The following is a 16,029-nucleotide window of genomic DNA, read 5'->3' as shown; positions in this document are numbered from 1 at the left end:
ATGATGAGTGAGTATTCCTGTGCATGCATGTTTTAAATGTGCATATACAAGGGTTCTGTGTGCATGTCCTGTGCCCTGTGTTTGTAGTTTCTGGTGAGAAGGGGTTCCCAGACCTGGAGGGTGAAATTCTCCTGGGGAATGGTCACTCACTCCTGTGATTCTAGTTCCAGCCCAGCCTTCTTTCTGGTCTTTTGGCCCCTACTCTGTGCCCCTAGTCCTGTGGGAGGCCCCAGGGAACTAAGGATCCAGAGCCCTTCAGCCCTGGTTGGGGTCCGAGCCCCAGAAGACAGGCCCTTATCTCAGGAGTCCCCAGTTCAGGAAGGAGCTCATACAAGTGTTCCCAGAGGGTGAGGTCCAGAGGGACCTGCAGGGAACACTGCTTTGGCTGGGACTCTGCCCAGACCTGCTGCCAGGAGGGCTTGGTGAAGTTGCAGCGCCACCTGGTGGTTGAAGTGGGATCTTCTGGGACTGTGGCTGTGACCCTGGGGTCCCACTAAAGGCCTCAGACACCCTGAGGACATCTTTGAGAGGGGGAGCTGAATCCTCCAGTACTTGAGGAGGACTGGGAGGGGCAGGGGGGCAAAGCAGGGCCTTCTTTGGATAGGAAGGAAGATGGTGGGACAGAGTCTCCTCCTCCTGGAAGGATGCTCTAGGAAGCCCACAGCACAGGTTCTGTTTAAAGGAAGATTGCCCTTCACTGAGCCACTTCCTTAAGCTGGGGAGGGGAACAGAGGGTTGGAAAAGTGAGCCATTTTATCTCTTTCTCCTTCCCCATCTCCACCCCCCCCCCCCTCATCTTGTCCTGCTTCTTTGTCCTTCTCTCTCTTTCTCCTTCTCTGGGACTGGGATACATTATTCCTACACCTTCCCACCAACTCCGTCCCTGCCCCCACCTCCACGAGAGCCCTGGCTGTGGAAGGCCTTGGCCCAGGCTTGTCTGTCTGTCCTACACCCCAGGCTGCAGGGCCTGGCCGAGGGCTGGGCTGACCCAGAGTGACTGACCATGTTTGCCGTGAGACTTTCGGGGATCCCCTCTGGAAAGTTCAAGGAGCACACTCGCCAGGACCTCACTTCCCATATATCCACCTCCTGGGCTGGGCGAGGTCAGGTCTGGAGCCCCCACCATCCACTGGGACCCCTCCATGGCCTCTTTCTCTGCTTGGATTTTCTAGATTTTGTGTGGGAGACAAATTCTTCCTGAAGAACAATATGATCTTGTGTCAGATGGACTATGAGGAGGGACAGCTCAATGGCACCTTTGAATCCCAGGTTCAGTAACGCCCGGCGCCTGGCCTCCAGGCCCATCTGCCCGCCTGCCCACCCGCCTGGCCAGCCAGCCACTCTCCTGCGGATTAGAACGCCTCCGTCCTCGATGGGAGGGACGGCCCTTCCTCCACCGCTGCCCGTCTGTGTGTGACCCCTCCTGGGGCCAGGCTGGGCCTGTACAGTCTGTCTTCTGTATATAAATGGGAACATTTATTTTATGAGAAATGTAATGCAATTTTATTACTGGCGTGGATTAAACTTATGAATGTTTCCGGGGAGGTTACTCTGCATTGATCGCATGACTGACACAGACTTCAGGCTTCTCCCTTTGGCTTGGGAGTGGCACGGGACCCTCCCTCTTAGTCCCCAGCAGGGAGGGGGCCCATGGAGCAGGGAATGGGTCTCCAGAGTGTGCTGCTGCCAAGCAGGGGAGCTGCAGGTGGGCTTTAGGGGGACGAAGTTGGGGGGAACAAAACAACCCCAAGCTCCTCCCACTCAGAAATAGGAACTGGGCTGTCTTCCCCATCCCCAGCAGAGCATATACCCTGGCTCCTAAGATGAAGAGAGACAAGATGAAAATCTTCCTTCCTTGGGCTCCTGTGTTACTTCCCTCCATTGAGACCCCCCAGACTGCCCAGATAGGGACCCTGGTCTACCTCCATGGTAGGACCCCAAATCCTGAGCTCCCTGCCATGGGAGCACCATCCTTAAAACCCTCTTCACTTTCAGTGGGACAGACAGTGTTTGCTCTCTCCTCCTTGCAGCCTGAGCCCAACCTGGGACCCAGCTTTCTGCTCCTCTGGGTGAAAGAAAATTATCTTGTTTCACTGTAACTCAGTCCACATGGGCTGGAGACTCTCATTCATTCAGTTGGCAAACTTTAATCTACTCTGATTCAGCCCCGTGCTGCAAGCACCAGACACGAGGATGAATCATGGATCACACACAGTCCGTGCCCTTGAGGAGGAGGGGGAAATCCAGGAAAGCAAACAGAGCACACCACAGTGAGGACACACACAACAGGAGACCTAGGACAGGCCGGTTCCCTGCAGCAGATACAGGACCATTTGTGACGACTCCAGAGAGTCGGACAGAAAAGCCAATGGACACACAGTCAGATAGTTACATGCACTGGCAAGCAGGAGAGATGGACACGTGAGTAGATGGGTGTGGAGGCAGAGATAGGTTAGACAGACAGACAGGAAGCTGGCAGGTGCTCAGACGGGAAGACATCCAGGCTGTTTTTCATCCAGTGGCTGAGCTAGGCTCACCCAGGGCAGCAGAGATATTGTCTTGGTCATGTCTGCAGCCACAGTGCCAAGCACCTAGCCTGGAATTGAAAAGGTATCACTGAACAGTATTAAGAAGAGAGGCTCCTTGGGTCTGAAGCCTAAACAGAGAAGGCTATGTGAACAGGCTCCCCACCCTACCCCACTCCCCACCACAGATCAGGCCACTCACTCCTCCTTCCCTGGGGGCTGTTTTTATCTTGGCCACAGAACAGACTCCTGAAGAAGTCAGCCCACAGCTTCAAGCTCTGCCTGCTCCTGGGCAGGGAACTGGCTTCCTGGGCGGAGCGGGGCTGCACTGAGACCTCACATCACCTGCCACCAGGCCTGCTCCTCCACTTGGGGTGAAGTGGGAGGAGGGCTGCGCTCTTACCAGCACTTAGAGGAGGCTACTGGTTTTGTGGCCAGTGGCCCAGTCCGTGGGAAGGGATCGCTAGAGCCAAGGATCTGGGGATAGGAATTCTCCACTTTGGGGCTTCCACCTTCTGTGAAGGAACTGCACCCGTGTATGTGGGAGAGAACAGAGGCTGTGTTGGGTATTTATGAGTGAGTCTGGTGAGACTGGGGAGCTGTCGTCTGGATGTGACCGTGTGAGACTGTGAATGAGTTTGCGCATGTGTGCTTGAGGCTGGAGTCGTAATGAGGAATTTTCCTCACACAACATGAACAAGTAAATTATTTCCCTGGACTGTAGCAGAACTCCCAATGCCAAACTGTCCCTGGGCCCTTAGGCCTAGGATGGCTGTGCCCACACCAAGGACCTAACTCCTAACTTCGGAGTTTGCTGCAGATAAAGTTGTAACACAAGTTAATTACATGGTTATCGAGAGAGAACGGAGCCACTCGAATGCAGTTTCTGGGCAATTACAATTGTTTCCAACAGAGTTACCATATTGCAGCCATGAAATAACGTGTCATTTTGCAGTAATTATGTAATTAACTTGTCTCACACTCTAGGTTGCACAACAATTAATTCACTCACAATGAGATAGACTCAAAGTCAGGCAGCCAGGCTTTGAAAGCCCCCTAAGAGCAAAGCTGGCCTTTTAAGATGACCCCAGCCCCACTCTATCCACCCCAGACCTTGCTGGGGGGCTTCCTCAGCTCAATATGTCATGGAACATTCCAAATCCAGCATCTTGGTTCTGTTTTCTGCTGTCTCACCATCCTCATCCAAGAAACGGGGATGATCTATTTCCCAGGACAGCCACAAGGCTGAGATATACACTGTGAAGTGTCGTGTTCACATGAGCTAGGGTCACCATCCTGGACATCATGAAGTCCTGAGTAGGAGACCCCTTGCCCAGGAAGACCCATAGCAGTCCACAGCTGCCCCCGAGAAGAGCCCACTCAGGCCTTGTCTCCACAGGTGTGGAACCAATAGCGGTGGGGGGAGGGAGCCAAAGAAGAGACCAATCTCTCTCTGTAGCAGAGCAACGGAGCTGGGGCTGGAATGGCTGCTGGGGGCCAGGGATTATACACCTGGAGAGGGTTTGCAACCCCCACGGGAGACCCAGGAAGAGCCTGACCTCCCTTGTCTCCCTGGCCACTATGTAGGAGAAACTAGGTTAAGCGTAGGGCATGCATTGTTCCTACCTGGTTCTCCCTGAGGCTGTAACCCATGACAGAGGATTGGAGTTGGGGGGAGCCAGGGAGCACTGACCATGAACCCTTAGAGGCTGTAACAGCTCAGTCTGGGGCTTGTAAGTGGGGGGGATGTGGAAGGTCTTGTTGCTGTGCACAAGTACCCTCTATGCCCAACCAGCCAATGGCACCCCATCTCCCCTCCTGCCTTCCTTGGTAGCCTGGTGTCAGAGATATTCTAATGAGGGGCCTGGGACCCATAGAACATGGCACCTGCTTATACCCCCACTCCTTGGTCTTAAGCTAGGCCACATAGTCTGTGTTTGGAAAGAAGTTTGATTCTAACCTTGACATTGCTGCAGGGCCCACCACGAAATCTCACATGGGTCCCCTCTTCTTCTGGGCCTGGTCCCCAAAACTGTGCCCCACATCATGAGACACGTGAAAGCCGCGGATAGAGTCCATGTAAAATTCCTGCCTGGGGAATCTCATCCCTACATTCAGATAACTGCTCTCTCCCTTAAAGCTGTCAGAGATAGTCAAGGCCAGACTAAAGCTGGTGCTGAGTGATTCCCAGAACCACCCATCTGGGGATGCTGCTACCAGGCGGGGGTAGGTTCAGGAAAGAAGCTTTGTAGCTGCAACTGTGCATTAATTACTCTTGGTGAAAATTCCAGTGAGAGACTTTTCAGGGAAAGCATGAGTCCCTTGAGGGCTCAGGAGCCCTTTGGCTGCCTGTGGCACCCAGGGTGGGGGTCTGCATCCCCTCATTCTCCTGCTTTCTCTGCGGGCACAACTGGATTCCAGAGAGGAGCTGAGCCAGGGGTTCCTCCCTGGGCTTGACTTCCAGACTCCTACCTTCTGGATCTCCTCTGTGAGCAGAGCAGGGAGCCCTGCTGGGGATGGAGTTTCCTATAGTTCCATTAAGTCCAGTATTGTCTTCCAGAGTCTGAAGATGCTAAGGAACTGAAGCAGTTCCCAGGCCATTTCTCTTGTTCTTCCTTGTCTCTGGTTGCACTTGGGGATCAGGGGGCTCTCCCCACAGGGGGTCTGAGGGCTCCCCCAAATGACCCAGCGTTCCCTTCTCCCACCACCCTCCCCACCTGCCAGCACAGGTCAGGGATCAGAGACAGCACACTCACCTGAGATACAGGAAAAGAGAGACAGCGAGAGATGGGAGAGGGAATAAGAGAGCAGGGAGGAAGGGAGGAAAGGAGAGAGTAAGGAAAGGGAGGAGAAAAGGGGAGTGGGGGAGAGGACGGCAAGAGATGAGATGGGGCGAGGGTGGGAGAGGAGAGAGAGAATGGACAAAGGGTCTGGGAAGAATCTTTTAACAGCAGGGAAGGTGTAGGGTGAGGGCAGCCATGGTGGCAAAGGGCAGTGTGGCACGGTGGTGGCATGTGGCCCAGGAGCCAGATTATGTGGGTTCCAATCATCACTCCTCTGCTTGGCAGCTGTACAGCCTTGGGCAGCTTACTTAGCTCTCATCTTACAGATGAAGAGTTTTCTCATCTTTACAAGGCGGGTGTTGGTGGTACCTACTTCTCAGGGCTGCCTTGAGCATCAGCTGAGTTATCATACGGACAGCACTTATTCCCAGCTGTGACTGGATCGTGGTAAACACCAGCCACTGCTGGGACATTCGCTTTCTACAGCCAGCACTAGGTCAGCTGGTTCTGAGGCCTGTGCCCTCCTACGGGAGGCCTTGGCTCCCCACGGCAGCCTCTAGCCTCACCCCACAGGCTGTTCCTGGGCATCGGGGTGTGCTCTCTGGAAAGGGTATTGCGCGCTGGGACCAGTGGGAAACGAGCTCAGTGAGCTTGCATGAGTAAAAACATGCCCAACCTATTTGAGCCATCCCACAACTCTATTAGGGAGGTGCTATTTTTATCATCCCTGTTGCTATGGGCCTATTATTATCATCATATCCATTTTACAGTTGAAGAAACTGGGGCTCAAAGAGCCATTCTAGTAAGTAGAAGAACCTGGATTTGAATTCAGCCCTCCAGATTCCATGCAGGTAATTCCCATGTGAAACTGATGCCTAGAGGCAACCCCATGCAGTGGAAGGAACTGACAGTACACAGCAGGTTTTACCCAGGACAAAGCCCCTAGATCCTCTGCCCCATCCTTGTTTCTCACTACAACCTATCCCCCAACTGAGAACTTGGTCCTTGGGTAAGGAGGGCCCTTGGGCAATTCTGTCCCTTATTGCACGTCCTAACTGAGCCTGTCACTGGGCCTGGCCTGTGCTAGGTGCCAGGTGGGATGAGCAACTCCAGATGATGGAGTCAGAGGCAGTGCAGGGTAGGGCAATGGTATGACTTCAGGAGCTCACCCAGTCCCTGGGCTAGAGTTTTCTCAGTCATCCAATCCCTGGGCTGGAGGTTTGTCAGTTATCCAGTCCCCAAGCTGGAGATTTCTCAATTGAGGCAGGCCCCAGTGCATCATCATTCAGTCAGGGAGCCAGCCTGTCAGCCAGTCAGCAGACATAAATCAAGTGTCTGCTACATGCCAGGCATGGTGCTAGGTGCTGAAGAATGGAAACACCAGTGGAGAAGGCAGACAGGGTCCTTCTCCATATGGAGTTTACAGCCTAGTTGGGGAGACAGAGGATAAACAAATGGATCAATAACAAGTTAAATATAGTGCTGAGTGACTAGAGGGAGGCCTACTTTAGACAGAGCAGGAAGAAATGACCACTCTTACAGACCATCCAAATCCAAGGGCTCACTTTGGGGAAATTGAGACCCAGAGAGGAACAATGATTAGGGCACACTAGTCATCGTGGTCTGGGAGCCTGACCTCCTGGCCCTCCTCAACCTGGCCCAGGGCTCTCTGTCTCCTGCATCCTGCGAACTGCATCCAGCCGAGGATCTTACTTGGGCACACAGTGCATGGAGAAGAGAAAGCATCACTCAGCCCTGACGCCTGCTCGCTGCTTCTCTCCCTTTGTTTTCCAGGTTAATAAGAAATAGTGCTCCTTAGAATACCAAGAAACTGGGCTTGGGTTCTTGGCTGCCATCACCAGTCTCCCTGCCCCATAACACCACTAACTTGGGACAGATTGGCCAGATCCATGGCTTCTGGGGATTCTAGCCTGATTGTTCTGAACACTTGGAATCACTGCCCTCCACAGAGGATGCATCAAGAAAGTAGGTTTCTCTGCAGACTCTGCATGACCAGTTTTCCAGGGTAAGAAGAGGATTTGCTGGATTTGCTGTAAAAGCAGGAAATGGTGATGCCCAGAGGGCCATAGGACTGTGGTGTCCAGCATGACTGTTCTTTTCCTCTTCTCCAGACCTCACTGCCCTCAGCCCAGCTAGTCTGTTCTGAGAGGGGAAGAGGTCCAGGTTAAGGCTTAGCCTCAGGGCTCCTAATGGACTGTCCCGGCTCCTGGGATCCAGAGGGGGACCAAGGTAGGTGGGTTCCTCTTGGCTGTGCATCACAGAGCTGAGGTTGGAGGCTCCTGCTGCTGCCAACAATGAAGCCCATCAGGCGCTTCTAGGGGAAGGGTTGTTCTGTCCCCTCCTGTGGCCGACCCTCCCACTTTACCCCAGCCTTTCGTGCAGTGCTGTGATTTCCAGAATCCAGCTGACAGTAGAGCCCCTCGCTCCTAGGCTGGGGAAATCCACCCCCTAGGCTTCCATCCACCCCTACTCTCTTACAGTGAAGAAGTGAGGGAGACTTTGCACAAAGTAGAGTTGGGGTGGGCACTGGTTTCATGGGACTCAGGAGACACTGGACCCCCTTCTTTAAGTTCCCACAGGCTGGCTGCCCCTCAGCCTGGGGCCCAGCTGGCCCAGGCCTGCCGCTTCACTCCCCAACCCCACACCTGTCTTCAATAAGACTGGAGCCTATATGGAAGCTTCTCTCTGTGATTATTAAGTGACCCCCTCCTCCTGCCCCTCTGCTTTCATTAGAGACAAGAGAGCTAATTACTAATCACTCTGAGGCCCCACTAAGGGCCAGTTTAGAGCTGTCACAGCCCTTAAAATGGGATTTAAAAATCCCATTTCCCTGTGATGAAATGGGCTACTCCTCCCTCCCCATTAAGGCTAATTGCTACCACTTCCCATCTGAAGAGGGACCCTGCTCCTTGTCCTCCTACCCAGCTGTGTCTCAGGCAGTGGGTTTTTACAGAAGCCTTCCCAAGCTGCTGGGAAGGGAGGCAGTGGAAGCATTAGAGAGTCCTCTTCCTCCAGGCAGATGTCCCAGTGAGTTTAGGAAGGCTGAGCTTGGAGGACACTGGGCAGTACAGGCCCACTATGGGGGAGTTGGAATGGAGAGAAGGTGTTGAGGAGGAAGGATAAAGAGAAATGAATCCTGAATGGTGGTCATCATCCCCTCTGGAGCTTCAAAGTGTCCCTGCCCAAATCCCAGGCTTGAACATGCCCTGTAATGAGAACCAGGTCGGAGCCACAGAGCTACCTGGAGCTCTCCAAGGTCCTGAACTTTTGGAGCCTGAGCCTTTTGGATCTTGATCAGATGTAGAGAGGAAGGAGTGGTGGAAAATATCTCCAAATATTATGATGTGGCCTTCCTCTGGAAGACAGGAGCTCACTACCTCCAGGAGCAGCTGGATTCTAAGAAGGGAGGCCCCTGCTCAGGCCCCTTTAACTGCAGGAAACTATGCCAACACTGCCTTTCTTTGTGACCCCGTCTTCTTCCCCTTTGCCTCCCATCTGGGACCTGCAAAGTGGAAAAACCAAACTAAAAATCAGACTATCTAAAAAGGGGCAATATTAATTTCAGCATACATGTAAGTTTGCTTTATTTCAAAAATACAATTTTCGTTTGCATTTTAGGTACTGTATTTATTTTAAATCACATAGTGGGCTGTCCTAATGCTGTTTTCTTAGCTTGGGGTCTGTAACTTGGGCTTCCAACTCCATCTGGCTCTGCTCTCTTGTATTCACTCCCACTTTCTGGGAGCCCTCGAGTCCCCTCTCAAAGGACATGTGGTGGTGGGCTGTCACTGTATGCAGTCTTCCCAGCCCCACCAGCAGTAGCTGTCCACCAATGTTTTGGCCATAACCTGTTTAAGTAGGAATGTAAGAAAAAGAAAGTGGCATGATCTGTCCTGTAGGGGACTCTCAGGCCTCTGCAAGGCAAACCCTGGGCCCTCTTCAGGCCAAGCAGGGGTCAGACTCTAACTTTCACCACTAGCTTTGTCTCTTGGGACCCTCACCGCTAGCAGCACTTTGAAGAATGAGGCACCATATTCCTAACCTCCCTTCCTCCACTCTACCAGTCCTGTATACCTTCAAGCTTTGCCTTCTGATTTTTGCAGAAAAACAGGCAAGGATAAAAACTCCGCACAGATCCCGGAGTCCCACAATACATGTAGAGTCCAGGCTCCTGATCCCATCTCGGTGATGACCAGATCTGCATTACACTTCTGGTTGCCTCTATTCCCTAGGGGAATGGTCACATGTCTACCCGCCCCTACTGTTCAGTAGTCCTTTTGTCCAGCAAAATAATGCACTTGGGCCTGAAGAGACTTTAGAGGCAGGATATCAAGAGCCCCTTCTTCCCTATGGCCAGTTTGCATCCCTGAGGTCAGAGGTCTGTGCCCTCTGGGAACTTACCCACCCAACAGGGCCAATGACAACTCCCCAATCAATGATTTAAAATAAATACAGTACCTAAAATGCAAAAGAAAGTTGTATTTTTGAAATAAAATAAACGTACATGTATGCTGAAATTAAGATTACCCCTTTTTAGATAGTCTGATTTTTAGTTTGGTTTTTCCACCTTGCAGGTGAAAATGTTTCCGTTTATTAAATCCATGTCACCTCTGTTTCTGTATTTGTCTCACAGCCACTCTGAGAGAGCACACGTTAATATGCCCACATTACAGGTGAGGAAATAAAACACATTGTAATGCAGCTAGGTGTTGCCGAGGAGAGAACAGAAGTCAGCTCGTCTGAATCTTGGGACAGGATGCCTGCTCTTTGGTTCCTCAGGTATATTCCATCAGTATCAGCAATACATGGTGAGAACAAATGGATGTGTACCATGCTGTGAGAACTCTGAAGATGGTGGCCATGTGGTACAAAAATATCTGAGAGGAGGCACTGAGTTGCTTCTTACAAAAAGAATAGCTAGAAATGTGCAGGAAGGCCTTACAGGTACAGGGCGGAAGCTGACTGCTTGAAACAGAAGGGATGTTAGGACATAGAATGTGTTTGGAGTTGACATGGGGGGGCAAGAAATTGGAAGCTGAGCAGAAGAGTTTAACCCTTCTATGTGCAGGGCAATAAAGAGCTGTAATAGGTTCTTGAGCAGAAGGTGGCATGTAAGAAAGGAGGCAGAAGGAAAGAGCTGTAGTTCATGGAGATACTGGATGGTCTCTGGCTTGGGGAACAAGGCACATGATTGGGGTCAGGGGGTGCCCTTTATTGAGGAGGACTCTGAGGGGAGTTGGAATGGAGAGAAGGTGTTGAGGAGGAAAGAGAAAGAGAAAATGAGTCCTGAATGGTGGCCATTTCTGGTGATAGACCAGAAATGTTCAGCAGATGGCAGAGTTCAGCACCATGGAGTGATACTTTAAAATGCTGCCTCTGCCAAGGGGTAATAATACTGATCGCAAGAAGAGATGATCACTCTCTTGGCTAAAAATTGGGCAGGACATAGGCTAGGACAGAGCTCTGTGGCTGGTCACTAGGCATCTCCTATCAAGGTACCCTTATTTGGTGCTCTTTGAGGGCAGTTCTTCAACAGCTGAGTCATACCATGTCACACAATTTTCCATCACAGGCATAGATGAGGTTATGAAAGAATCTAGCAAAAGTCCAGACACCACAAACCATCCCTGATAGCTGTTAAGTGACATAGGTGGAAAAAAGTGAGGTTGGTTAAATTCATCTGTCTGTTCCTCCCTCCTTCCATTCCTCCTCCCATCCATTTTTCTCTCTATCCAATGTATGTTGAGTGTCTAAAGTAGGATCAGGCAAGGGAGATACAAAAGAGAGGAAGCAAAGTCCCTGCCCTCAAAAACTTTCACAGGCAGAAGGGGATTCAGGAGCCAGCCAGCAAAAAGGTCATAACTCAGTGTGGTCAGTGTCCTGACAGAGCTTCAGGAAGGAGGGAGACAAGTGACTAACAGCCTGGGAGACAGGAGGGTTTCTGAGGAAAGGGCACCTGAACCATCCAACAAGGGAGGATGCACACAGCAGGCAGTGGGTAAAGGCCCAGAAGTGGGAGAGAGCGGGCTTGGGTGGAGGGTGGTCCAGAGCTCGGTGTGACCACAGCACAACACAGAGGCCCTTGGGCAGAGCAGCCAGGCTGCTGGCAGGAGCCCTCATGCTGGGCTAGGGAGATGGGCCTTGATCCTTGAGGCAACAGGGAAATGTCAGAGCTTTGTAAATGGAACAAGGACATGATCAGATCTGTGCTCTTTGAAAGATCACTCTGGGGTGATAAAAAGGGTGAACCAGAGAGAGCAGACACCAGGGGTAGAGACACCTGCAGTTTCAATTGCCCAGGTGAGAAATGAGTTTTGCATGACTTGCTCTTCATGGGCCCCTGCTGGGATTTTGTATTTTTATATCCATTCAGAAAACATATACTAGAACCCTCCTGGGGATGCAGAGGTGAATTGCTCTACCCACCCCTAGCTTCCAAGGTCTGCTTTTTCCCTTTTCAGACAACCTAGCCTCCCAGATCTCCTTCCAAGGACTGTTACCTGTGTTCTCTTCCTAGGGCATCTGCGGGCACAGAGAATAAAATAGCTGAAGGAATGGTGTTCACATCAGGCAGACAATATTTTATGAGCTGAGATGGACTGTGGCTACCTTCTCAGTCCCCCCCAGCACCCGTTACCTGGGAAGACAGTCGGGGCTCATAGAGAAAGAAATTGAGAATGGCGCCAATATCCCAAATGACTCAGGTGGGAGCGTTCTCCGTGAATGGAGGAGCCTGTGAAGGCAGGATCAGAAGTGAGTCAAACACTTCCTTAGCACGATAATGCCAGGTCATAATTTTTGGAGAGAAAAAAGAATCAGGTCATTAGGAGGAATATGCATTCCTCTGGTGAGATCAGCTTTGTTGCAGTGGTGAATTTCTCTTAGAGAACTCCAGGAAGAAGCAGTGCATGTCTGGTTGAGAAACTGAAGCAGAGTCAAGCACAAGTATCTTTTTCTTTGTCATAGGAACAAGGGAGCATCTACCTGAGACACCCTCCGTGGTGGTCATTTCGTGGACTCTAAGCTCCATTCCACAGATGATCAGTCTAAATCAAAAGAGTGTACCAAGCACCTATATTGGTCCAGAGTGAGTACGTAGCCAAGTTATCCTGAAGTAGTTCTATTTGCCACTGGAAGCACCTTATAACCATAAAGGAAACCAGCCTTAGAATGAAACTGACACCCAGGAAGTCAGAATGGAGGAATGGAAACACCTATGTCCTTGATGGCTTCACTAAGCTGCTGGGAGTATACACTTGGGGTCCACTCGACTTCTGATGTCTATTATCTTTTTGGCTCCTTTTCAAAATAATGAATCTGAACCTTGGCGGACAGGAGGTATTGGGAAGCTGTGGGACCCTTTGCTGAGAAACTTATTGCCAACTAGGCTGCATTAGCAGAGTGTAGCATCTAAAATATGGAAGGTAATGGACTCACTCTTTCTTCTGGCCAGACTACATCTGGGCTTTGGATGTCAGGAAGGAGGTCCAGGATGGCAGGGAGAGGGAGCCTTGCTAGACAAGGAGCTTCTGCAGCAACTGAGCTTGTTAACAGCAGAAGAACAGCCTCAGGGCCATGGTGTTCCTGTCTGGGGAGTAGAGCGGTCACAAGTCGGGGCTCTGGGGTCTGGCAATGTGAGGTTTGGTGTCTGGTGCTGTTACTTCTATCAGTGACCTTGCCTAGGTTACATCACACATCTGTGCCTCAGGATCCCATCTACCTCACAGGGCTATTAGGAAGACTAGGAAGACTAAATGAGGTGATGCATGATAGGTGCTTAGTACTGTGTGTGGCACATAGTAGTTCCTCAATTAATATTAGATACTACCATGATTACTGCTGTTACCAGCTGAATGGTTGTCATGGGGACAGGGAGACTCTCAGGGGGGTTATAGGGAGGAGCATGCACACTCGATATAAGGATGATCCTTATTAGTAAAGCTGTCCACCCCCGGATTATTGTGCTAAGGAAGTGTTTGACTCATTTCTGATCAACAGAGCCTGAATGACCCACCTCCTCCAACTCTAAGGGCCACCTCCAGTTCTTAGCCAGACTTTTCGGGTCCCTTCCACAACTTTTGCACCTGGTGAGGATGCCCATGACATCTCTCATGCTGTCTGCGGACTTTATTCCAGCCCAGAGGAAAAGACACAGGCAGATGGCGTGGTCCCAGCCAGTGTTTGCAGAGGAGGATGCAAGACCTTCCTCCTGACTCATCTCTCTGCTCAGAAAGTCCTCAGAATTCCTTTTTCTGAGCACAAGCAGCAGGATAGGGACAGGGATGAGGGCAAAAAGAGGTGGCTTAATAAAAAATCCCAATAAAACTCTGCAGCCCTTGGTGGCCAGGGGCAGGTCCTGGGCACAAGCATCCTTTAGACCCACCCACTGGGGACCCCAGACTAATATTCCTGGAGTCTCAGCCCAGCCCTCTGGCTTCATTAACGATGCTGGAGGAGGCTGAGAGGTCCAGCGGGGCTCCCCAGTGCTGCCAGGCAATATTGCTGAACCTTCCATGTCAGCCCCACCCCAGCACATATACCCCCTCCTCCCATTCTAGACCCTATTCTGAGGAATGGGTTTGATTCAATCAGCCATTTGCCTGTGGGACCGCCTGGGTCAACTTATTACGGGCAGATGCCAGCTCCAGGGACTCAGGCAGCCCTGGCATGGAATTTGGAGCAGACTTACTAAAGAGCAGCAGAGAGATGCTGGAATGGGGTTCTGTTCCCCCAGAGCAACCAGACCCAGGTAGGCTCTAGCTGGGGAAGGGCGGGGCTGGGGCAGGTCACGGGGGGAACCAAGGCAGAGCCCCCAGCGGGTACTGCTCTCCTGGTCAGAGCTGGCCTCCCTCCAACGGGAGTTCTGGGTGGGACAAGCTCAGGCCTTGTTCCCTCTACCTACCCCCTAATAGAGAGCACAATGCTTTAAGGAGTTTGGGCTGCAAAAAGCTAAGTCTGGCTAGTTTGAAGACAGCCAGACAAAGGCCTGGTGCAGGACCGCCTGGAGTGCCTGGGCCCTCAGCTGCCTACAAAGGAAGGAAAGGAGTGCTGGCCTTGCAGTTCAGCTTAAAAATCAAACCTGTGAAACAGAACCAGCCCCCCCCATTTCCCCCTCACTCCGGCATTAGCAGGAGGGGCTGAAAACATTTGTTCGGGGAGAGAGAGGGGGGAAAAAGCCCTAAGTGCTTCTGCTTCCTTTTTTTTGCCAAATCATGCAGAAGATGCTGGCAGCTGCAAAGATTCAATTATGCACAATGTGAAAAATCATTTACAAAAATAATGGCACTCGAAAAAAATGGCCTCTCCAGAAATGGCGTGGAACAATAAATCCGTTAATTAGCTAATTAATATTCAATTGGGGTCAGTGGGCTTAATAGAACCTTTCTTGGAGACCCAAGAAATTCTAAACTGCTGCGAGGCGCCTGCCCACTGCCATTATCTCGGGCGAGCAGGCCCTTATCGGGCCGCCAGCTGTCCCCGAACAATGCGGGCCCTTATCAGCTGGGGCAGCAGCCCTGGCCGCTTGCTCCGGCTCCCTCCGCCCAGAGGAGCACGCAGCCCCCTTGGTAATTGATATATGGCGCAGCTTTGTCTGAGGCTGTTTGCTCTGCTGGTATTTAAGGCAGCGCGGGCCCCCTGATTGATTGCCATTGGCTAAGTTTCTGTCGTCAATGACAACCCGTCAATGACGGGACAGCCAATGGCAGGGGCTGACACTCTGGATGCCCTGACCATCTGGGCCAGGTCAGAGAATCGACACGTGGCCACATGGCCCACTTGGGTCTGGCTGGAGTTTTGTTGCCCTCCTCAGGTGGGAACCCGAATCCTCATAGAGGGGCATTTGTGTGGGTGGCCAGCATCACCTGCCCTGTTTTGCTGAGAGGTTGGATAAGACCCTTGCTATTCGAAGTATGATCCATGAACCTGTAGCATCCATCACCTGGGAGCTTGGGTGCCCCCTCAGACCTCCTGAATCTGAATCCTAGGTCATAGGGCCCAGGAATCTAGGCTTTATCGAGCTCTTTAGATGTTTGATGCTTGTTAAAGTTTGAGAAGCAGTTGACAAGATCAGAGTTCCCACTCCCAGTTGTCTTAGAATCACCTGAGGCGGAGGAGAGTTAAATATGCAAATTCCCACTGAAGCTTGTGCCCTGAGCACTGGTGGGTGCAAAGTACGCTGGAAGCACTAGGGCTGGCCAGCAAAGAGGCGGGGAAACAGACTGCCATGGCCATGGACTTTTGGGGGATCTTGTCCAGTGTGGAGCAAGGCTGCACATGTCTAACAGAGTTGACAAGCTCTGGTTATACAAGATTTGGGCTCCAGGAACCCATTTGGGAGCCATTAGGTACTCACTATGCATTCTCTACAGAAATGATGTCCCACATGGGAGAATGGATCCCCAGACTGGCCCCCAGACACCATGAGACCTCTAACAAAGCCTAGTCTCAGGTAGAAGGGCTTTAGGGGGACCTGGCCTTGGAGCCCTCCAAGGATGAGGAGGTGGGGAGAGTCCCCCACCCTGATCACACCACGCCTTCTCTGAGGGGCGGCATATTAGTCAAGCAATGGGAACCAGGAGGCCATAGGGAGGACCAAACGCCAGGCACGACCTAGCTCGGGCTCCACACGCCTGAGTCCACTCGGTGCAGGAGGAATGACCTCATACAGAGCTTGGTGATGGAAGTTCACAGCCAGCACC

General features: G+C 51.7%; 1 protein-coding gene across 5 annotated transcripts in view; it reads left to right on the top strand.

The window, feature by feature from the left end:
• LMO1 (LIM domain only 1) overlaps nt 1–1,544 on the top strand; it is a 39,546-nt gene extending 38,002 nt beyond the window's left edge. For all 5 annotated transcript variants that reach the window (XM_072969441.1, XM_072969439.1, XM_072969440.1 and 2 more), the window contains one exon: nt 1,173–1,544. In XM_072969441.1, coding sequence (XP_072825542.1) covers nt 1,173–1,278 — 106 coding nt within the window. In that variant the 3' untranslated portion in view covers nt 1,279–1,544. The remainder of the gene's footprint in view (nt 1–1,172) is intronic.
• Nucleotides 1,545–16,029: the final 14,485 nt, after the last annotated feature.

Source organism: Vicugna pacos, chromosome 10, assembly GCF_048564905.1.
Source record: "Vicugna pacos chromosome 10, VicPac4, whole genome shotgun sequence".
NCBI classification, from domain to species: Eukaryota; Metazoa; Chordata; class Mammalia; order Artiodactyla; family Camelidae; genus Vicugna; species Vicugna pacos.
This window is presented reverse-complemented; position numbering and strand designations above follow the sequence as displayed.